Here is a 26,218-nt window from a genome sequence, read left to right as displayed (position 1 = left end):
CAAAGTGCTGATGTATTCCAGTTGTTTCTATAAAGAGCACTGATAGCCTGCCATTCTTACATATAGCCAACTCTGGCCATCCATCTGACAGGTCCTACATATACACCTCTGACAGAAGGCTCCAATGTGTGATCACCGCATTCACTGTGTGGTAAAAATGACACGTTGCCTTTAATCTGTGGGTCAGTACAAAATTAGTGATGCCACATTTATAGTTTTTGTTATATTTTACTACTTTCAAAACTATAGAAAACTTTGAAAATATTTTTTTTTAGCATCAACAGCCAAAATTTATAGAGCTTTGTAAGCCCTTTTGTTTGCAGGGCAACCTGTAGATTTTTTAACTACAATTTACGGTTATGTATGACTTCTTGATCGCCATTTATTCAATTTTTTAAGAGAGGCGAAGTGACCAAAAATGTTAGTTTGGGCATATAGATTTTTTTTTTCTGTTACACCATTTTTGAACATGTGATACTTATAGGTTTTGCCTATTTTTATTTGTAAAATAGGGAAAGGAGGTGATTTGAATTTTTTAAAACTTTTTAACTCTATTTGTTTGGGGGTTTGAACATGCAGTCATTATATCACTTATACTATATAGACTGCAATAAAATGGTATTGCAGTCTATGGTAATAATCCTATGTTTTAGCGACACAGGGCTCCTGGCTGCCATAGTAACAGTGTGTTTCCTATTATCACGTAGCAGGGGCGTTTGATCGTCGGAGAGACCTCTCAGATACCATCGTCGCAATTGCACATGGCATCTGAGAGGTTAAATGTATGTAATAGGAGTCATTACCCACTGGTTATGGTACTGTCTCTGAAACCTGCTTTACGTATATGATGGATGTCAGGGAGGCATTAATGTGTATATCAATAGCTTTTTATGGCATGTACAGCTTTGCAGGTTTGTAATCCTCTCCCCTGAATGCACTGTTGATTTAAAGGGGTTGTGCAGCCAGTACATATTGATTACCTATCCTCAGGATAGGTCATCAATATCTGATCAGTGGAGGACCAATTCCTGGCACCCCTTCCGATCAGCTGTTTGAAGAGGAGGCGCTCGTGTGAATGCTACTTCCTCTTCAAGATTCCACTGCGCATTGTCTCGGAGGTCTCTGCGGCACAGTGTAATTACAAGTGCTTATTCAATTCACATACTAGACGTTGTAATTACTGGGCTGCCGCTGCAAGCCTGACGACGCACAGTGTAATCTTGAAGAGAAAGCAGCTCTTGTATGAGCACCGCCACCTCTTCAAACAACTGATCAGCGGGGGTGCTGGAAGTCGGACCTGCGGATAGGTTATCGGTATGTATTGGCTGCACAACCCTTTTGAAGTCTGTTAGCATTGTGTGTGATGTGTAATGTAGGAAGTCCAGACTATGTATTATGCTCTGATGATGAGTCCTCTCCTGCATAACGCAAACTGGACGGATCCATTATGCAGCCCATAGACTTCTATTATGATGGAATGAATAACGGAATGCCTCTAAAGGCATTCTGTTATGCATTCTGTCATAGAACTGCATTATGGTCCGTGGTAACGGAATTCATAACGCAATTCTGCTTTTACCAGTAAACAAAGCGTGAACAAATTTAAAAATATGAAATTCGCTCATCTCTAATTATAACAACAGTTATTTTAAATCAAAAAGTGAATTTGAAATGTTTATACCATAAATTCTACCCATAAGGAACCCTAGAGTCTTTTGGTAAAGTTTAGTGGGGTATTCCTACCTCTGGGATCTGCCCCTGTCTCAAGAATGAGGCTCACTGCTTGCCATAGGGAATGGAGAGAACAGTATACGTGCAGCTCTCTTCCTTCACTCCTTATGGGACTTCCAAAAATAGCCGAGTAAGCTGAGCTGAATTTAAGGGTCCATTCACACGTCCGTTTTTTCTTTCCTGATCTGTTCCGTTTTTTCAGGAACAGATCAGGACCAGATCTGGACCCATTCAATTTCAATGGGTCCTGGAAAAAATCGGACAGCACAATGTGTGCTGTCCGTTTCCGTTGTTCCGTTCCGCATGTCCGTTTAAATATAAAACATGTCCTATTCTTGTCCTGAAAAATCAGATCCTGGTACAATACAAAGTCAATGGATCCGCAAAAAACGGATGACATTCGGATGTCATTCCGTATGTCATCCGTTTTTTGCGGATTCCGTTCCTGGAAACACATAACAAATTTTTTTTAATTTTTTTTCAAAGAAATCCAAACAACTTTATTTGATTATTGAAATGTATACATGTTTCCGTTTTTTGCGGATCCGCAAAAAACGGATGACATACGGAAACATTTTCAGGAACAACGGATCCGCAAAAAACGGACCGTTTTTCAGGATGAAAAAAAACAGGACGTGTGAATGGACCCTAACCTTGTAACTAGAAATAAAACTACAGATCCCCATGTCTACAAATGCCATGCTACAGTGATGGAGTTACAGTAAGGCCTCTTTCACACAGGCTTCACGGATTTGCTTTGGACGCGTCGCGTGTGCATTGCGGGAAATCCGTGCGAGTGCGCATGCAATTTCAGTCAGTTTTGACTGCGATTGTGATGTTTAGTTTTTATCGCGCAGGTGCAATGCGTTTTGCACGCGCGTAATAAAAATTTGACTGTTGTACCCAGACCCGAACCTAGACTTCTTCACAGAAGTTCAGGCTTGGGATCGGTGTTGGGTAGATTTTATTATTTTCCCTTATAACATGGTTATAATGGAAAATAATAGCATTCTTAATACAGAATGCTTACTAAAATGTGGCTTGAGGGGTAAAAAAAGAAAAAATAATTAACTCACCCTATCCACTTGTTCGCGCAGCCGGCATTGTCTTCTTTCAGGACCTGCAAAAGGACTTTTGATGACGTAATCACGCTCACCACGTGGTGAGCGCGGTGACGTCAGCGCAGGTCCTGCTGAATGAAGATAGAAGATCTTCCATATTCATTCAGCAGGACCTGCGCTGATGTCACCGGTGAGCGTGATTACATCATCAAAGGTCCTTTTGCAGGTCATGAAAGACATTTTACTTTGCATTCTGTATTCAGAATGCTATTATTTTCCCTTATAACCATGTTATAAGGGAAAATAATACAGTGAATTTACTTTAATGGGGTCCGGGATTGCTCATCCCTATCATCTCCTAGCAACCATGCATGAAAATCGCACCGCATCCGTACTTGCTTGCGGATGCTTGCGATTTTCACACAGCCCCATTAATTTCTATGGGGCCTGCGTTGCATGAAAAAAACACAATATAGAACATGCTGTGATTTTCACACAACCCACAAGTGATGTGTGAAAATCACTGATCATCTGCACAGCCCCATTGAAGTGAATGGGTCCGGATTCAGTGCGGGTGCAATGGGTTCACCTCACGCATTGCACCTGCGTGGAAAACTCGCCCGTGTGAAAGGGGCCTAAAAGCCATACTTTCTCATGTCTAACTACAATTTAAATATGAACTCCCCTTTTATGCACGTTTCCCTTTTTATATATGTGGTATATTTATAGGTAGAGCCTACACATTGCCATGAAGATATGCAGAAAAAAATAAATGCCATATGGACTGTACTTCATGTTCCAGAAAGCCAGAGACTGGATATGGCAATTAAATATAGTTCCAATGAATACCGAGAGCGACTGCAAGAGGTAATGTGCACATATTTCCAAAATTTGGGGGTTAGCCCAGTTTCACAAGGGTGTAATAGGGGTGCAGCTTCGCACCTGTAATAACGATCTTGACACTTGGATCCCCTGAATTAATATGCAACAGAACACGATTTTGCAACTAGCATAATATATGCATGCAGACTTGGACTTGTATGCAGAAAATCCACATTAAAAACGCACATAAATCCCCACTATTTATTGTCATTTTGGTGCATTTTTGTTGTGGATTTTGTTATGATTTTCAGTGTATGTTAACCCCTATGGGGGGAAACTACTCCAAATAAGCTGCACAATCACTCAAACCATTGTCATTCTATGGATTTCAAGGTCCATTTCTGCATGGAAGAAGAAAGAAAAGTGTACAAAAGATTTCTCAAATCTCATTCACGTTGTTGGTACTGTATTAGGCAGGGGTCCCACATGACTGATTAGCTTTGGATTTGCTATGGCAGATTTGCGTGTGCGGTATATCTGCAGTGTTGTACGGTACCAGCAAAGTGATTTATCTCATCCACATGCTGCAGGAAAACAATGCAGCAGAAAAGCTGCGGTATTGCATGTTTGTAATCCACAGCATGTCAATTTATACAGCGGATTTCACCCTTTGCAATGGAGAGAGTGAAATCTGCTGTCTTTTCTGTGGTAAAAACTGTAGGTACATGTGGTTTATGTTGTTGTAGTTTTTTGTGTGTTTTTTGCTGGGGAAAACACACCAAAAACCGCAATGTATTTTTCAGCTGGACTCTCAGTCATATTTAAACTCGGTGTTAGGGCTAGTGCACACGGCCGTATGTGTTTTACAGTCCTCAAAAAACGGATTTGCAAAAAATACGGATGATGTCCGTGTGCATTCCGTATTTAGCAAAACGGAATGCGGCCAATAAATGGACATGTTCTATTATTTTGCGGAACGGACATACGGAAACAGAATGCACACGGAGTAACTTCCTTTTTTTGTGGAAACATTCAAATGAATGGTTCCCCATACGGTCCTCAAACGGAACAGACACGGAAAGAAAATACGTTCGTATGCATGAGCCCTTAGATTACAGTCACATGACCATATGAGTTTTGTGGTCTGCAAATCCAAGATACTGGCCGTGTGTGTTCTGCATTTTGCGGAACGCACACAACCAGCCCTATGATAGAAATACCTACTCTTGTATATAGGACATGCTCTATCTTTTTTGCGGGCCACGGAACGGAAGTGTGGATGCTGACAGCACACAGTGTGCTGTCCCCATCTTTTGGGGCCCCATTAAAATGAATGGGTCTGAATCCGTTCCGCAAAATTACGGAACAGATGGGGACCCATAAATATACGGTTGTGTGAATGTACCCTTACACTGTTATTTTTCTGCACGTAATCATGTGTAATCCGCAGCATGTGCAGTTACCCAAGGGGTTGTTTGTCTTTGACCTTTTTAGATTGAAGATGCCTAGGAGCAAATCTGATAGCAAGGAGTGCCCGTGCTAGTAACTCCAAGATCAGCAGTGATAACCGGGGAAATCATATTGAGACAATGAGACATGATAAACCATCCATTGATTTAGGCCTCATGCACACAGCCGTTGTGCGGCCCTTTCGTGCATTGGGGACCGCAATTGCCCAACGGCCGTGTGCATGTGGCCTTAAAGGGATATTCCAATATGTGACATTCATGGCACTGCCATAGGAAATATCATTACTATCTGATTACTAGATTGGATATGGGCGGTTCCCAGTGGCGTAGGGATCGCCATAGCAACCATAGCAGTGGCTATGGGGCCCTACGCCACTGGGGGCCCGCCCGTCCGGACCGCATCATTTTTATTTTATTTTTTATACATCACAGCACTCACAGGCAGCCAGGGCCGACCGCCCGCCCAGTGTAGTGGGCGGGGCGCGGGCGGTCCAACATGAGGTAGGCCGGCGGATGCGGTGGAGGGGGCCGGAACGGGGGCGTAGCGGAGGCGGAGCCAGCCTGGCACCAGCGCCGCCCGCAGACCGCAGTGCAGGAAAGGAATGAATTTCCCCACCCCCTTACCTGTCCTGCTGTGGGGAGGAGGGACTGGGAGTGGGACTATGGAGGGAGACTGGTCCCGCCTAAAACCTACTACTGCTGTCACTGGATGGCACAGAGGGGTGATGGCACCTACTTCTCCAGGCTGCCTGTGAGGACCAGACATCAGCTGTCTACAGGAAAGGTAAGTGTCTGTCTGTAGAAATAGGTGTATAACTACTTGAAAGTTCATGTGTATGTAATGTGTGTGTGTATATATATATATATATATATATATATACACAGTATATATGTCCATATATGTGGTGAGTGCGTATGTGAGTCTGTCCATGTATGTAGTGAGTGCCTCCATGTATGTAGTGAGTGCCTGTATTAGAGCGTCCATGTATGTGGTGAGTGTATGAGTGCCTCCATGTATGTGGTGAGTGCCTGTATATGTGCGTCCATGTATGTAGTGAGTTCCTGTATGACTGCGTCCATTTATGTGGTGAGTGCGTGTATGAGTGCGTCCATGTATGTGGTGAGTGTATGAGTGCATCCATGTATGTGGTGAGTGCCTGTATGAGTGAGTCCATGTATGTTGTGAGTGCCTTTATGAGTGCGTCCATGTATGTGGTGAGTGCCTGTATGAGTGCGTCCATGTATGTGGTGAATGCGTGTATGAGTGCGTCCATGTATGTGGTGAGTGTATGAGTGCATCCATGTATGTGGTGAGTACCTGTATGAGTGAGTCCATGTATGTGGTGAGTGCCTGTATGAGTGCGTCCATGTATGTGGTGAATGCGTGCATGAGTGCGTCCATGTATGTAGTGAGTGCGTGTATGAGTGCGTCCATGTATGTGGTGAATGCGTGTATGAGTGCGTCCATGTATGTGGTGAGTGCCTGTATGAGTGCGTCCATGTATGTGGTGAATGCCTGTATGAGTGAGTCCATGTATGTGGTGAGTGCCTGTATGAGTGCGTCCATGTATGTGGTGAATGCGTGCATGAGTGCGTCCATGTATGTAGTGAGTGCGTGTATGAGTGCGTCCATGTATGTGGTGAGTGCGTCCATGTATGTGGTGAATGCGTGTATGAGTGCGTCCATGTATATGGTGAGTGCCTGTATGAGTGCGTCCATGTATATGGTGAGTACGTGTATGAGTGCATCCATGTATGTGGTGAATGCGTGTATGAGTGCGTCCATGTATGTGGCGAGTGTGTGTATGAGTGCGTCCATTAAGTTTGGGAGGGGCCCAGTACAAAAATTTTCTGTGGGGCCCAGTCAGTTCTAGCTACGCCCCTGGCGGTTCCATAAATATTAACATGCATCATGAATGTAAATGTTTCCACTTTTTCAGGCTATAAAAATGTGGGAAAAAGCAGTAACACTTATCAAGAGAAGAGAGAAGATCTTAGCTGAGCTGGAGATGTTTGAGAGGGCAGCATCTGATCCTAATAGATTTTTCCACAGAGGTAAGCTTCATGCTTTTCTCTGCCACATACTTTTCGTCTCCAAATACTGAAACTACTGTCCCAATGTGTACCTTATCCTAGCAAAATACAAAAAATGATATGCAAAGCTGGAAGAACAGCAGACAAGGCACAAAAGAGTAGGTGACAGCAAACAATGAAGCCTCCAAGAGAGTCTTCCCAGAATTGAATATGAACAGTGTTACACCTCTCCGCTTAGTGTGGGCTGAATGATTAGGCAAAATCAGTCCTCCTCTCCTCCGCCTGAAGTAGACACTTTAGTATTGCTCAACTGGATGCAGTTCCACAAGAGTGTTTCTATGTTAGTTATTCTCCTGTGAACGGATCTTCTAATCCTCCTCCTCCTTACCACAGGACTCTCACAGCACCAAGATCTTCAATTAAGAGGTTTTCCTGGTGTTTAATATCGATGGTCTATCTTCATTAGCCTATTCTGACTGATGTAGTAGGGGGGGGGGGGGGGGGGGGTCTGACTCCTTGCAAACCTTCCATGAGTTCCACGGCCTATTCCTAGGACAGTGAAGTCACTTGGTCTAGGCGCAGCTCAGTCCCATTAAAGTAAATGGGTCTAAGCAGTAATACCAAGCAAAGCCGATATCCAGTGGAAGGTGTTGTGCTCGGTAAGCTGCAAGGAGCGCCACTGACTCTTCAAACAGATGATTGGCGGAGGTGTTGGGCCACCACAGATCAGATAATTACCTATCCTGAGCATAGGTCTTCATAGGCTCCTTTAATAAAGAATATTCACCAGTTCCTCAAGGGAATGCATGTTGGTCAAAAAGGATAGGCTTATTTTACTGACAAACGAAAGGATGAAACAAACTCATCAACAAAAACCACACACCATGTAAATTGCTCAGCCCAGGGCTTCACCTACTTGGCTTCTTTTGGGCCATGAGGATGATTAGGGAACCTATTCGCCGGAGAATCACCAAAATATAAACTCTCTTGTGGTATCACTAAAGTGTCTACTTAAGGTGCAGGAGAGGAGGACTTTACATGTGAAACTGATCTTGTCTTGATCATTCAGTCCATGTGTAGTGGTGATTTATACCTTTTTTCCTAAGTCTTGGAAGGATTTATCTGGTATGGTTACAGTAACTTAATTTGTGTTCATTCAGGCGGTGTTCACATTAGCCTCATGGCTTCTGTTGATAACGTGTTCTGGACTTATAAGAAACAGAGATGCAAGCTGCAATATTCTAGCTGTCAAAACTTAAAGGGGTTCTGCAGTTTTTTTTACAATGACGGCCTATCCTCAGAATTGTGGTCATCAATATGAGAAAGTGTGGGTTAGACTTCCGACACCCCCGATGATCAGCTGTTTGAGGCAGTTGCGACGCTTAGCAAGCACAGTGATGTCCATTGGATAGCAGCTGTGTTTGGTATTGGAGCTCAGGCCCATTCACTTGCATGGGGCTGAGCTGCGCCTAGGCCATGTGACTGATGAATGTGACGTCACATGACCTAGGAAAAGGCCTAAGCGATCACAGAGCACAGCCACTTCTTCATACAGCTGATCGGCGCAGGTGCCCGGAGTCAGACTCCTGCCAAACAGATATTGATGACCTATCGTTAAAGGGGTAATCCAGGATTATACTATTGAAGGCCTCTTCCCCTATTTTGCGGATCTGCATTTTGCGAACTGCAAAATACATATGGTCGTGTGCATGAAGGCTTACTCAGGAATAGAGCCTCGGATGAACAAAATAAATGCAGTGTATTAATCAGGTAAATCACAGCTATGTGTCTATGGTTTGATAGGGAGGTTGCTAGCGACAGCTTCCCTATAAGTACCACGGGAATTGGCTGGTAAAGATTAGTGTGCGTGCTGGCCCTTTAAAGGAGTTTTCCGATAGCTTTTTTTTACTGATGACCTACCATCTGGATAAATCATCAGTATCTGATCAGTGGGGGGTCTGACAAACAGGACCTCTGCCAAACAGCTGTTTGAAAAGGCACCGGCACTCACCATAGCCTTCTCCCTGCTCACCAAGCACAGCACCATACGTTGTATAGCGGCTGTGCTTGGTATCGTGATCAGCTCCATTAACTTCAAGCTGCGCCTAGGCCTCGTGACCGATGAACGGGATGACACATGCCTAGGTAAAGCTGCGCACGCCACTGCTTTCTCAAACAGCTGCTCGACGGGGATCCAGGGTGTCAGACCCCCACGATCAGTAAAAAACTCTCAGAAAGCCCCTTTAAGAGCCAGAGGGAACACGCACGTGCCTTATGGGCAGGGGAGAAGGGACCTTTAGAGGAAGCAGTCCATAACCTGCGTGGAGGGACAGAGCAGACCTGCGGCCAGACCCACTGGAAAAAAAAGCAGTGGGCGACGTAAACAGGACAGCAGCTATTCATAGTGAGCACGGTAATACAATGGATACCAGCAGTCCTCCTGAGCCAATGTACTGGCTACGTGGCTGTAGCTAATAGAGCGGGAAAGTGGTAATAAGAGTGCGATATCACATCTGTCTGCAGACAGGGGCGGATTGGCCATAGACCTGAGCCCTCCTGACAGCCGGCCAGTGGAAGTTTTTGGGGGACATATTTGTGCTGCTGGCAGTATTTTGTGACGGACTGTGGTATCTGGCTCTGTTGGGGTGGTATAATCTGCCACAATATGGTATTACTGGTCCTGCCCTCCATCAATTTGGATCCGTGGCCACTTTTAGTATTTTTTCCCGGGCCACTTTAAGTTCCTAGTCCGCCCCTTTCTGCAGAGTATACTATGGTAAAATAGCAGCTTTTTAATGATTTCACCAAAATACCTGCAAAACTGTACTTCATATAGGGTATGAAGGAACTTCGATGGCAAGGATGGAAGAGTCTAGAAAAAGGAAAAAGTTGCAGAGACAAATGACAGAAATAGAGCCTGAAATATGTAAAATATTACACATTATAAAGAAGAAGTTTAGTGACACAGTCAGCTATAAGGTGAGTTTTTCCAAACAGTACCTTGGATGGCATCAGCTGCAGCAGAGACAGTAAAGTGATCTCTGGGCCCCCCCTCGGTACCAAGGCAAATTCCTGTGTATCGTCGATCTGCGCTCGTTAGGGGCAGTTTATCTGCCCGGTACTACTAAAGTGCATTTTATACACCAGTGATTTAGGGCTCATGCACACAAACGTTTTTTGCGTTCAGTATACTGGCTGTTTATGTAGTTCAGTATGCGTTACTTATGATGAACCATTCCTTTCAATGGGTCAGCAAAAAACCAGAAGTGTCTCCATGTGCGTTTACGTTTTTCCCTTCAAAGATAGAACATGTCCTATTATTGTCCGCAAATCACGTTCCGTGGCTCCATTCAAGTCAATGGGTCCGCCAAAAAAACGGAACACATACGGAATGAACTCTGTATGTCTTCCGTATCTGTTCCGTTTTTGCAGAACCATCTATTGAAAATGTTATGCCCAGTCCAATTTTTTCTATGTAATTACTGTATAGTGTGAATGCCAGTATACAGTTCCGTTCTGTAAATTCCGGAAAAACGGAACGGAAAAACAGAACGGAACCGAAAACACTATTGAAACAAAAAAACTGAAAAACTGATCCGTTAAAAACGGCCCGCAACACACTGAAAAAGCCATTACGGTCGTGTGCATGAGCCCTTAGAGTGCTGTGACTCCACAGTTACAGACTACATACAGACGCTGCATGTAGTCAATCCTGCAGACATGTGCTACTCTTGTCCCTCTTCTATTGTGTATAATAAGAACAATAATAATAGGAGACGGAAGATTATTTGTAATCTGTATCCATGGGGACACATAGTTCTACATAGGAGCTGTGCACTACAGATATGAATGAAGCCTCTGAGGTTCCTTAGTCAGAATCTATTATCTAGGGTACTTTCACACTTGCGTCAAAGTTTTCCGGTATTGAGTTCCGTCCCAGGGGCTCAATACCGGAAAAAAAACGATTTGTTTTATCCTAATGCATTCTGAAAGAAAAGCAATCCAATCAGGATGTTTTCAGTTCAGTCCTTTTACGGTATTTGGACGGAGAAAAAAACGCAGCATGCTGTGTTTTTCTCTCTGGCCAAAAATTCTGAACACTTGACGGAATGCCGGATCCGGAATTTTTTTCCATTGAAATGTATTAGTGCCATTAAAATTGCCGCACTGACGGATCCGGTCTTCCGGTCCACGCATGCGCAGACCTTAAAAAATAAATAAATACTGGATGACACCAGAGAGACGGATCCGGTATTGCAATGCATTTGTGAGACGGATCCACATTCGGATCCGTCTACAAATGGTTTCCGTTTGCATACATATTGCCGGATCCGACGGAACTGCCTGCCAGAATCCAGCAACGCAAGTGTGAAAGTACCCTAAGGTGAAGGAAATGATGGGCATTGTGACAAAAGAATAATTGTCAGGATTTGTAGATTGCATTTCCCATGCTGTTTTTTTTCTTTCTGTCAAAAAAAATGAAGATATAACTAAGGTATAAAATTATATTACAGGCAGGGGTGACATCGAGCCACATAGCACCTTAACCCCTTAACGTAAAGTCACGTACCTGTACATCTTTTGCATGCAGGGTTAGTATGGAGCCCTCTCTTCTCCTCCCTGTAATACAGCTAAGGCTACTTCCACACTAGCGTTTCTATTTTCCGGTATTGAGATCCGTCATAGGGTCTCAATACCAGAAAAAAACCACTTCAGTTTTGTCCCCATTCATTGTCAATGGGGACAAAACGTAACTGAACAGAACGGAATGCTCCAAAATGCATTCAGTTCCGTTTGGTTACATTTTCATACCGGAGAGCAAACCGCAACATACTGCGGTTTTCTTTCCGTCATGGGATGCGGAGCAAGACGGATCCGTCCTGACCCACAATGCAAGTCAATGTGGACGTTTCAGTTTTCTCTGACACAATAGAAAATGGATCCGTCCCCCATTGACTTTCAATGGAGTTCATGACAGATCCGTCTTGGCTATGTTACAGATAATACAACCGGATCCGTTGCAGATGGTTGTATTATCAGTAATGGAACCCTGCCGGATCCAGCAAAAACGCTAGTGTGAAAGTAGCCTTGTAACCAGCCACAATGACTGGGATTGGAAATAACTCTGATCCCGGTCATTTAACCCCTCAGAAGAACAGGCAGTAGTGACCATGGCATCTGATAGACAGAGGGATGGGGCTCCTTCTGTCCTCCAACAGGACCGTGCATGGCAAAATGAATGGTTACTATGGCAGCTTGGGGCCTTGTGAAGATTGCCATAGTAAACTGCTTGTTAAGCCCTGCCTGCATCAGGGATATAGGAAGCCAGAAAAATCCCATAGGCTGCAACAGTATGCTATTGCAGTCTATGGTATGAGCAATCAAACAATTGCATGTTTAAAGGGAACCTGTCACCGGGATTTGATGTAAAGAGCTGAGGACATGGGTTGCTAGCACATCCGCAATACCCAGTCCCCATAGCTCTGTGTGGTTTTATGGTGTAAAAAAAAAACGGTTTGATAGATATGCAAATTAACCTGAAATGAGTCCTGTCCTGCAGATGAGTCAGGGACAGGACTCATCTCAGGTAAATTTGCATATCTATCAAACCGTTTGTTTTTTTTACACCATAAAAGCACACATGTCCTCAGCTCTATACCCAAAATCCCGGTGACAGGTTCCCTTTAAGTCCTAAGTAAAAAAAAAAAAAAAATTATAAAATATTAAAAAGCACAAAAATATTAATAATTCAAATGAACCCCCTTTCCTAATTTTACATATAAAAGAAAACAATAAAAAAACAAACATAATTGGTGTAGTCCACATGCAAACTAGTAAGTGTATAAAAATATTTTTCCTGCACGGTGAAAGCCACATCATGTACTGTGTCTACCTAAAACAGCATCAATAAAAACTACAGCTACCTCTGCAAAAAACAAGTCCTCACACACTTTGTAGATAGAAGTAAATATGCTGAGTCAGAATATGGTGATGTCAAGAAAATCGTCTTTATTTTTTTAAGACATAAGAAAACTATATAAATTGCCGTAATCCTACTGAAATGATCGTACTAAGAATAAGTTTATCTTATCATTGCTAGTGCACTTAGGGTCCATTCACACGTCCGCAAAATGGGTCCGCATGGTGTGCTGTCCGCATCCACACTTCCGTTCCACGGCCCCGCAAAGAAATAGAATATGTCCTATTCTTGTCTGCAGCCACGGACAAGAATAGGCATTTATATTATAGTGCAGTCCATGTGCGGTCCGCAAAATGCAGAATGCACATGGCTGGTGTCTGTGTTTTGCGGATCTGCAAATTGCAGACCACAAAACAGTTGCAGACGTGTGAATGGACCCTAAATGCAATGAATATAAACCGCAAAAAACATGGCAGAATTGCTTTTTTTGTTGTTTTCCATTTCACGTGATATTTTTTTATTACCACTTTTTCAATACACATCAGTACACCATCATGTTTGTAGTCACCATTTTTCAATTCACACTGTGGCCATAAAGCAGTTAGGCTGGGGTCACACGGGCGAGATTTCCGCATGGAAGCAATGCGTGAGGTGAACGCATTGCACCCGCACTGAATCCGGACCCATTAATTTCTATGAGGCTGTGCACATGAGCAGTGATTTTCACGCATCACTTGTGCTTTGTGTGAAAATCGCAGCATGTTCTATACTGTGCAGGGATATAATTCACTGTATTATATCCCTTATAACATGGTTATGAGGGAAAATAATAGCATTCTTTAATACAGAATGTTTAGTAGAAGGTCAATTGAGGGTTAAAAAATAACTCACCTCCTCCAATTGATCGCGTAGCTGCCGGTCTCCTGTTCTTTCTTCAGGACCTGTCAAAGGACCTGTGGTGACGTCACTGTGCTCATGACATGATACATCACATGATCCATCACCATGGTGATGGACCATGTGGTGAGCACAGAGCACAATCGGCAACCCTGTGTTTTGGCAACAACTTTCCGCAACACTATTGATGGCGAATCCAGAGGAGAGGCCACGAGTGGTAAAACCCTTTAAGAAATCTCACATTTTAATATTTTTTTGTATTACAGGGCAGACCATATGCTGACAAAATGAAGTGGGACAAAACAGAAATGCTCTATTGGCTGCAACAGGAACGACGCAAAACCTTAATGGAAATCAATCTTAAAAAAGAAAATGCATGTGTTAAACTTGAACCTATTACCTGACATGAGATGTGTATAAAATGATTCAATTACAATGTGTGAGAAATGAATGGGATGGATGTAAATACACCTGTAAATGAACTATTCTTAAAAACTACTGGGGTCAAACTGGTGTAAAGTAGACCTCGCTTAGTTGCCCATAGCAACCAATCAGATTCCTCCTTTCATTTTCCAAAGGAGCTGTCAAAAATGAAAGGTGGAATTGTATTGGTTGCTATAGGCAGCTAAGCCAGTTCTACTTTACACCAGTTTGATAAATAACCCCCTGTATCTATATATATATAAAATAACTTTTACCCTATATCTAGTCTCCTTCACATTTTATTATACAATCGCTACATGGGAATTTTCAAAGATGTCTGTACACGCAACTCCCACACGACTCGATGTATTCCTATAGACTGCGATCTTGTTCCACATTTGCTATCCCAGCTCTTAGGTCCTTATGTAGCCTGAAGCCCAGGGAAATGTTCTTCAGAAAATGACCTATTGTTTAAACCAAGTTTTCATGTTAAACAGAACCTGTCACCAAGATCTAGTCCTCCACCATACCGCTGCCAACCTGTCACCTGGAATGGTGACAACAATCTGTCTTCTGCCCGCTTCTGCATAATGAAGAACAATAACTTGAAAGGATTAATTCAGTTGCAAACAAAGAGTTATGGGTGCGGAGCTGCTGCCCCAAGAAGTCACGCTGGCTGGTCCCCCTCCTGGTTTAATTGACACACCACAGCAGAGGCGTAACTAGAACTGACTGGGCCCCACAGCAAACTTTTGTACGGGGCCCCCCACACACACACTTCTTCACAAACCGCCTCCTCCTGTGCTAACCCCTCTTATATGGCTATTTGGTGACTTATTTACTGTCATTTTTAGCACAACTTTGTTTTTTAACATTTACAGTTGCTGACGGAGTTTATAGTCAACTCAACCCCTATAAAACCTGCGCTGCAACTGTAATGGACGAGTCTGATTTACCTCTACATATCCACAAGTATTTTAGCCTCTGTACCTTTCATACTGCAGCCATGGACGCAGTCATACACACACTCTCCACATACATGGACGCAGTCATACACGCACTCTCCACATACATGGACGCAGTCATACACGCACTCTCCACATACATGGACGCAGTCATACACCACTCTCCACATACATGGACGCAGTCATACACCCACTCTCCACATACATGGACGCAGTCATACACCCACTCTCCACATACATGGACGCAGTCATACACCCACTCTCCACATACATGGAGGCAGTCATACACCCACTCTCCACATACATGGACGCAGTCATACACACACTCTCCACATACATGGACGCAGTCATACACGCACTCTCCACATACATGGACGCAGTCATACATGCACTCTCCACATACATGGACGCAGTCATACACCCACTCTCCACATACATGGACGCAGTCATACACGCACTCACCATATACACGGACGCACTCTCCACATACATGGACGCAGTCATACACGCACTCTCCACATACATGGACGCAGTCATACACCCACTCTCACATACATGGAGGCAGTCATACACGCACTCACCATATACACGGACGCACTCTCCACATACATGGACGCAGTCATACACGCACTCACCATATACATGGACGCAGTCATACACGCATTCTCCACATACATGGACGCAGTCATACACACACTCTCCACATACATGGACGCAGTCATACACGCACTCTCCACATACATGGACGCAGTCATACACGCACTCTCCACATACATGGACGCAGTCATACACACACTCTCCACATACATTGAGGCAGTCATACACACACTCTCCACATACATGGACGCAGTCATACACACACTCTCCACATACATGGACGCAGTCATACACACACTCTCCACATACATGGACGCAGTCATACACGCACTCTCCACATACATGGACGCAGTCATACATGCACTCTCCACATACATGGACGCAGTCATACACCCACTCTCCACATACATGGACGCAGTCATACACGCACTCACCATATACACGGACGCACTCTCCACATACATGGACGCAGTCATACACGCACTCTCCACATACATGGACGCAGTCATACACCCACTCTCACATACATGGAGGCAGTCATACACGCACTCACCATATACACGGACGCACTCTCAACAGACATGGACGCAGTCATACACGCACTCACCATATACATGGACGCAGTCATACACGCATTCTCCACATACATGGACGCAGTCATACACACACTCTCCACATACATGGACGCAGTCATACACGCACTCTCCACATACATGGACGCAGTCATACACCCACCCTCCACATACATGGACGCAGTCATACACCCACTCTCCACATACATGGACGCAGTCATACACACACTCTCCACATACATGGATGCAGTCATACACGCACTCTCCACATACATGGATGCAGTCATACACACACTCTCCACATACATGGACGCAATCATGCACGCACTCTCCACGTACATGGACGCAGTCATACACCCACTCTCCACATACATGGACGCAGTCATACACCCACTCTCCACATACATGGAGGCAGTCATACACCCACTCTCCACATACATGGAGGCAGTCATACACCCACTCTCCACATACATGGACGGCAGTCATACACCCACTCTCCACATACATGGACGCAGTCATACACCACTCTCCACATACATGGACGCAGTCATACACCCACTCTCCACATACATGGACGCAGTCATACACCACTCTCCACATACATGGACGCAGTCATACACGCACTCTCCACATACATGGACGCAGTCATACACGCACTCTCCACATACATGGACGCAGTCATACACCCACTCTCCACATACATGGAGGCAGTCATACACCCACTCTCCACATACATGGACGCAGTCATACACCCACTCTCCACATACATGGACGCAGTCATACACACACTCTCCACATACATGGAGGCAGTCATACACCCACTCTCCACATACATGGACGCAGTCATACACCCACTCTCCACATACATGGACGCAGTCATACACCCACTCTCCACATACATGGACGCAGTCATACACACACTCTCCACATACATGGAGGCAGTCATACACCCACTCTCCACATACATGGACGCAGTCATACACCCACTCTCCACATACATGGACGCAGTCATACACCCACTCTCCACATACATGGAGGCAGTCATACACGCACTCACCATATACACGGACGCACTCTCCACATACATGGACGCAGTCATACACGCACTCACCATATACATGGACGCAGTCATACACGCATTCTCCACATACATGGACGCAGTCATACACACACTCTCCACATACATGGACGCAGTCATACACGCACTCTCCACATACATGGACGCAGTCATACACGCACTCTCCACATACATGGACGCAGTCATACACCCACTCTCCACATACATGGATGCAGTCATACACACACTCTCCACATACATGGACGCAGTCATACACGCACTCTCCACATACATTGAGGCAGTCATACACCCACTCTCCACATACATGGACGCAGTCATACACCCACTCTCCACATACATGGAGGCAGTCATACACCCACTCTCCACATACATGGAGGCAGTCATACACCCACTCTCCACATACATGGACGCAGTCATACACCCACTCTCCACATACATGGACGCAGTCATACACACACTCTCCACCTACATGGACGCAGTCATACACCCACTCTCCACATACATGGACGCAGTCATACACGCACTCTCCACATACATGGACGCAGTCATACACCCACTCTCCACATACATGGAGGCAGTCATACACCCACTCTCCACATACATGGACGCAGTCATACACCCACTCTCCACATACATGGACGCAGTCATACACACACTCTCCACATACATGGAGGCAGTCATACACCCACTCTCCACATACATGGACGCAGTCATACACCCACTCTCCACATACATGGACGCAGTCATAGGCCTATTGCACACGACCGTATGGCTTTTTCAGTGTTTTGCGGTCCGTTTTTCATGGATCCGCTGTTCCGTTTTTTGTTTCCGTTGTGTTTCCGTTTCTGTTCCGTTTTTCCGTTCCGTTTTTCCGTATGGCATATACAGTATACAGTAATTACATAGATAAAATTGGGTTGGCCATAACATTTTCAATAGATGGTTCAGGAAAAAACGGAACGGAAACGGAAGACATACGGATGCATTTCCGTATGTGTTCCGATTTTTTTTGCGGATCCATTGACTTGAATGGAGCGACGGACTGTGATTTGCGGGCAATAATAGGACATGTTCTATGTTAAAACGGAACGGAAATACGGAAACGGAATGCATACGGAGTACATTCCGTTTTTTTTGCGGACCCATTGAAATGAATGGTTCCGTATACGGACCGTATACGGAACGCAAAAAACGGCCAGTAAACGGGGAAAAAAAACGGCCGTGTGCAATAGGCCATACACACACTCTCCACATACATGGAGGCAGTCATACACCCACTCTCCACATACATGGACGCAGTCATACATGCACTCTCCACATACATGGACGCAGTCATACATGCACTCTCCACATACATGGATGCAGTCATACATGCACTCTCCACATACATGGACGCAGTCATATACCCACTCTCCACATACATGGAGGCAGTCATACACCCACCCTCCACATACATGGACGCAGTCATACACCCACTCTCCACATACATGGACGCAGTCATACACACACTCTCCACATACATGGATGCAGTCATACACGCACTCTCCACATACATGGATGCAGTCATACACACACTCTCCACATACATGGACGCAATCATGCACGCACTCTCCACGTACATGGACGCAGTCATACACGCACTCTCCACATACATGGACGCAATCATGCACGCACTCTCCACGTACATGGACGCAGTCATACACGCACTCTCCACGTACATGGATGCAGTCATACACCCACTCTCCACATACATGGACGCAGTCATACATGCACTCTCCACATACATGGACGCAGTCATACATGCACTCCACATACATGGACGCAGTCATACATGCACTCTCCACATACATGGACGCAGTCATACACCCACTCTCCACATACATGGAGGCAGTCATACACCCACTCTCCACATACATGGATGCAGTCATACACCCACTCTCCACATACATGGACGCAGTCATACACACACTCTCCACATACATTGAGGCAGTCATACACACACTCTCCACATACATGGACGCAGTCATACACCCACTCTCCACATACATGGACGCAGTCATACACGCACTCTCCACATACATGGACGCAGTCATACACGGACGCAGTCATACACGCACTCTCCACATACATGGACGCAGTCATACACCCACTCTCCACATACATGGACGCAGTCATACACGCACTCTCCACATACATGGACGCAGTCATACACACACTCTCCACATACATGGATGCAGTCATACACGCACTCTCCACATACATGGATGCAGTCATACACCCACTCTCCACATACATGGACGCAGTCATACATGCACTCTCCACATACATGGACGCAGTCATACATGCACTCTCCACATACATGGACGCAGTCATACATGCACTCGCCACATACATGGACGCAGTCATACACCCACTCTCCACATACATGGAGGCAGTCATACACCCACTCTCCACATACATGGACGCAGTCATACACCCACTCTCCACATACATGGACGCAGTCATACACACACTCTCCACATACATTGAGGCAGTCATACACACACTCTCCACATACATGGACGCAGTCATACACCCACTCTCCACATACATGGACGCAGTCATAGACGCACTCTCCACATACATGGACGCAGTCATACACGCACTCTCCACATACATGGACGCAGTCATACACCCACTCTCCACATACATGGACGCAGTCATACACCCACTCTCCACATACATGGACGCAGTCATACACGCACTCTCCACATACATGGACGCAGTCATACACGCACTCTCCACATACATGGACGCAGTCATACACCCACTCTCCACATACATGGACGCAGTCATACACGCACTCTCCACATACATGGATGCAGTCATACACACACTCTCCACATACATGGACGCAGTCATACATGCACTCTCCACATACATGGACGCAGTCATACACGCACTCTCCACACACATGGACGCAGTCATACACGCACTCTCCACATACATGGACGCAGTCATACACGCACTCTCCACATACATGGAGGCAGTCATACACGCACTCTCCACATACATGGACGCACTCTCCACATACATGGACGCAGTTATACACGCACTCTCCACGTACATGGAGGCAGTCATACACGCACTCTCCACGTACATGGAGGCAGTCATACACGCACTCTCCACGTACATGGAGGCAGTCATACACGCACTCTCCACGTACATGGAGGCAGTCATACATGCACTCTCCACGTACATGGACGCAGTCATACACGCACTCTCCACATACATGGAGGCAGTCATACACGCACTCTCCACATACATGGACGCACTCTCCACATACATGGACGCAGTCATACACGCACTCTCCACGTACATGGAGGCAGTCATACACGCACTCTCCACGTACATGGAGGCAGTCATACATGCACTCTCCACGTACATGGAGGCAGTCATACACGCACTCTCCACATACATGGACGCAGTCATACATGCACTCTCCACGTACATGGAGGCAGTCATACATGCACTCTCCACGGAGGCAGTCATACACGCACTCTCCACGTACATGGAGGCAGTCATACACGCACTCTCCACATACATGGACGCAGTCATACACGCACTCTCCACATACATGGACGTAGTCATACACGCACTCTCCACATACATGGAGGCAGTCATACATGCACTCTCCACGTACATGGAGGCAGTCATACACCCACTCTCCACATACATGGAGGCAGTCATACACACACTCTCCACATACATGGAGGCAGTCATACACCCACTCTCCACATACATGGACGCAGTCATACACGCACTCTCCACATACATGGACGCAGTCATACACGCACTCTCCACATACATGGACGCAGTCATACACCCACTCTCCACATACATGGAGGCAGTCATACACCCACTCTCCACATACATGGACGCAGTCATACACCCACTCTCCACATACATGGACGCAGTCATACACACACTCTCCACATACATGGAGGCAGTCATACACCCACTCTCCACATACATGGACGCAGTCATACACCCACTCTCCACATACATGGACGCAGTTATACACCCACTCTCCACATACATGGAGGCAGTCATACACCCACTCTCCACATACATGGACGCAGTCATACACCCACTCTCCACATACATAAACGCAGTCATACACACACTCTCCACATACATGGAGGCAGTCATACACCCACTCTCCACATACATGGACGCAGTCATACACCCACTCTCCACATACATGGACGCAGTCATAGGCCTATTGCACACGACCGTATGGCTTTTTCAGTGTTTTGCGGTCCGTTTTTCATGGATCCGCTTTTCCGTTTTTTGTTTCCGTTGTGTTTCCGTTTCTGTTCCGTTTTTCCGTTCCGTTTTTCCGTATGGCATATACAGTATACAGTAATTACATAGATAAAATTGGGTTGGCCATAACATTTTCAATAGATGGTTCAGGAAAAAACGGAACGGAAACGGAAGACATACGGATGCATTTCCGTATGTGTTCCGTTTTTTTTGCGGATCCATTGACTTGAATGGAGCGACGGACTGTGATTTGCGGGCAATAATAGGACATGTTCTATGTTAAAACGGAACGGAAATACGGAAACGGAATGCATACGGAGTACATTCCGTTTTTTTTGCGGACCCATTGAAATGAATGGTTCCGTATACGGACCGTATACGGAACGCAAAAACCGGCCAGTAAACGGGGAAAAAAAACGGCCGTGTGCAATAGGCCATACACACACTCTCCACATACATGGAGGCAGTCATACACCCACTCTCCACATACATGGACGCAGTCATACATGCACTCTCCACATACATGGACGCAGTCATACATGCACTCTCCACATACATGGATGCAGTCATACATGCACTCTCCACATACATGGACGCAGTCATACACCCACTCTCCACATACATGGAGGCAGTCATACACCCACTCTCCACATACATGGACGCAGTCATACACCCACTCTCCACATACATGGACGCAGTCATACACACACTCTCCACATACATTGAGGCAGTCATACACACACTCTCCACATACATGGACGCAGTCATACACCCACTCTCCACATACATGGACGCAGTCATACACGCACTCTCCACATACATGGATGCAGTCATACACACACTCTCCACATACATGGATGCAGTCATACACGCACTCTCCACATACATGGATGCAGTCATACACACACTCTCCACATACATGGACGCAATCATGCACGCACTCTCCACGTACATGGACGCAGTCATACACGCACTCTCCACATACATGGACGCAGTCATACATGCACTCTCCACATACATGGACGCAGTCATACATGCACTCTCCACATACATGGACGCAGTCATACATGCACTCTCCACATTCATGGACGCAGTCATACACCCACTCTCCACATACATGGAGGCAGTCATACACCCACTCTCCACATACATGGACGCAGTCATTCACCCACTCTCCACATACATGGACGCAGTCATACACACACTCTCCACATACATTGAGGCAGTCATACACACACTCTCCACATACATGGACGCAGTCATACACCCACTCTCCACATACATGGACGCAGTCATACACGCACTCTCCACATACATGGACGCAGTCATACACGGACGCAGTCATACACGCACTCTCCACATACATGGACGCAATCATGCACGCACTCTCCACGTACATGGACGCAGTCATACACGCACTCTCCACATACATGGACGCAGTCATACATGCACTCTCCACATACATGGACGCAGTCATACATGCACTCTCCACATACATGGACGCAGTCATACATGCACTCTCCACATACATGGACGCAGTCATACACCCACTCTCCACATACATGGAGGCAGTCATACACCCACTCTCCACATACATGGACGCAGTCATACACCCACTCTCCACATACATGGACGCAGTCATACACACACTCTCCACATACATTGAGGCAGTCATACACACACTCTCCACATACATGGACGCAGTCATACACCCACTCTCCACATACATGGACGCAGTCATACACGCACTCTCCACATACATGGATGCAGTCATACACACACTCTCCACATACATGGATGCAGTCATACACGCACTCTCCACATACATGGATGCAGTCATACACACACTCTCCACATACATGGACGCAATCATGCACGCACTCTCCACGTACATGGACGCAGTCATACACGCACTCTCCACATACATGGACGCAGTCATACATGCACTCTCCACATACATGGACGCAGTCATACATGCACTCTCCACATACATGGACGCAGTCATACATGCACTCTCCACATACATGGACGCAGTCATACACCCACTCTCCACATACATGGAGGCAGTCATACACCCACTCTCCACATACATGGACGCAGTCATACACCCACTCTCCACATACATGGACGCAGTCATACACACACTCTCCACATACATTGAGGCAGTCATACACACACTCTCCACATACATGGACGCAGTCATACACCCACTCTCCACATACATGGACGCAGTCATACACGCACTCTCCACATACATGGACGCAGTCATACACGGACGCAGTCATACACGCACTCTCCACATACATGGACGCAGTCATACACCCACTCTCCACATACATGGACGCAGTCATACACGCACTCTCCACATACATGGACGCAGTCATACACACACTCTCCACATACATGGATGCAGTCATACACACACTCTAAACATACATGGACGCAATCATGCACGCACTCTCCACGTACATGGACGCAGTCATACACGCACTCTCCACATACATGGATGCAGTCATACACCCACTCTCCACATACATGGACGCAGTCATACATGCACTCGCCACATACATGGACGCAGTCATACACCCACTCTCCACATACATGGAGGCAGTCATACACCCACTCTCCACATACATGGACGCAGTCATACACCAACTCTCCACATACATGGACGCAGTCATACACACACTCTCCACATACATTGAGGCAGTCATACACACACTCTCCACATACATGGACGCAGTCATACACCCACTCTCCACATACATGGACGCAGTCATACACGCACTCTCCACATACATGGACGCAGTCATACACGCACTCTCCACATACATGGACGCAGTCATACACCCACTCTCCACATACATGGACGCAGTCATACACCCACTCTCCACATACATGGACGCAGTCATACACGCACTCTCCACATACATGGACGCAGTCATACACGCACTCTCCACATACATGGACGCAGTCATACACCCACTCTCCACATACATGGACGCAGTCATACACGCACTCTCCACATACATGGATGCAGTCATACACACACTCTCCACATACATGGACGCAGTCATACATGCACTCTCCACATACATGGACGCAGTCATACACGCACTCTCCACACACATGGACGCAGTCATACACGCACTCTCCACATACATGGACGCAGTCATACACGCACTCTCCACATACATGGAGGCAGTCATACACGCACTCTCCACATACATGGACGCACTCTCCACATACATGGACGCAGTTATACACGCACTCTCCACGTACATGGAGGCAGTCATACACGCACTCTCCACGTACATGGAGGCAGTCATACACGCACTCTCCACGTACATGGAGGCAGTCATACACGCACTCTCCACGTACATGGAGGCAGTCATACATGCACTCTCCACGTACATGGACGCAGTCATACACGCACTCTCCACATACATGGAGGCAGTCATACACGCACTCTCCACATACATGGACGCACTCTCCACATACATGGACGCAGTTATACACGCACTCTCCACGTACATGGAGGCAGTCATACACGCACTCTCCACGTACATGGAGGCAGTCATACATGCACTCTCCACGTACATGGAGGCAGTCATACACGCACTCTCCACATACATGGACGCAGTCATACATGCACTCTCCACGTACATGGAGGCAGTCATACATGCACTCTCCACGGAGGCAGTCATACACGCACTCTCCACGTACATGGAGGCAGTCATACACGCACTCTCCACATACATGGACGCAGTCATACACGCACTCTCCACATACATGGACGTAGTCATACACGCACTCTCCACATACATGGAGGCAGTCATACATGCACTCTCCACGTACATGGAGGCAGTCATACACCCACTCTCCACATACATGGACGCAGTCATACACACACTCTCCACATACATGGAGGCAGTCATACACCCACTCTCCACATACATGGACGCAGTCATACACGCACTCTCCACATACATGGACGCAGTCATACACGCACTCTCCACATACATGGACGCAGTCATACACCCACTCTCCACATACATGGAGGCAGTCATACACCCACTCTCCACATACATGGACGCAGTCATACACCCACTCTCCACATACATGGACGCAGTCATACACACACTCTCCACATACATGGAGGCAGTCATACACCCACTCTCCACATACATGGACGCAGTCATACACCCACTCTCCACATACATGGACGCAGTTATACACCCACTCTCCACATACATGGACGCAGTCATACACACACTCTCCACATACATGGACGCAGTCATACACCCACTCTCCACATACATGGACGCAGTCATACACGCA

At 46.1% G+C, this 26,218-nt stretch overlaps 1 protein-coding gene across 1 annotated transcript in view; it reads left to right on the top strand.

Moving 5' to 3' along the window:
- Positions 1-14,411, top strand: part of CCDC87 (coiled-coil domain containing 87) — a 65,347-nt gene extending 50,936 nt beyond the window's left edge. Inside the window, exons 18-21 of the mRNA XM_044277374.1 lie at positions 3,522-3,659; positions 7,024-7,138; positions 9,954-10,096; positions 14,201-14,411. Of these exons, the coding sequence (XP_044133309.1) occupies positions 3,522-3,659; positions 7,024-7,138; positions 9,954-10,096; positions 14,201-14,338 (534 nt within the window). The 3' untranslated portion in view covers positions 14,339-14,411. The remainder of the gene's footprint in view (positions 1-3,521; positions 3,660-7,023; positions 7,139-9,953; positions 10,097-14,200) is intronic.
- The last annotated feature ends 11,807 nt before the right edge of the window (positions 14,412-26,218 follow it).

The sequence above is a fragment of the Bufo gargarizans genome, chromosome 2, assembly GCF_014858855.1.
Source record: "Bufo gargarizans isolate SCDJY-AF-19 chromosome 2, ASM1485885v1, whole genome shotgun sequence".
NCBI lineage: Eukaryota > Metazoa > Chordata > Amphibia > Anura > Bufonidae > Bufo > Bufo gargarizans.
Note: the sequence above shows the minus strand (reverse complement) of the source record. Positions and strands in the feature narration are given on the sequence as shown.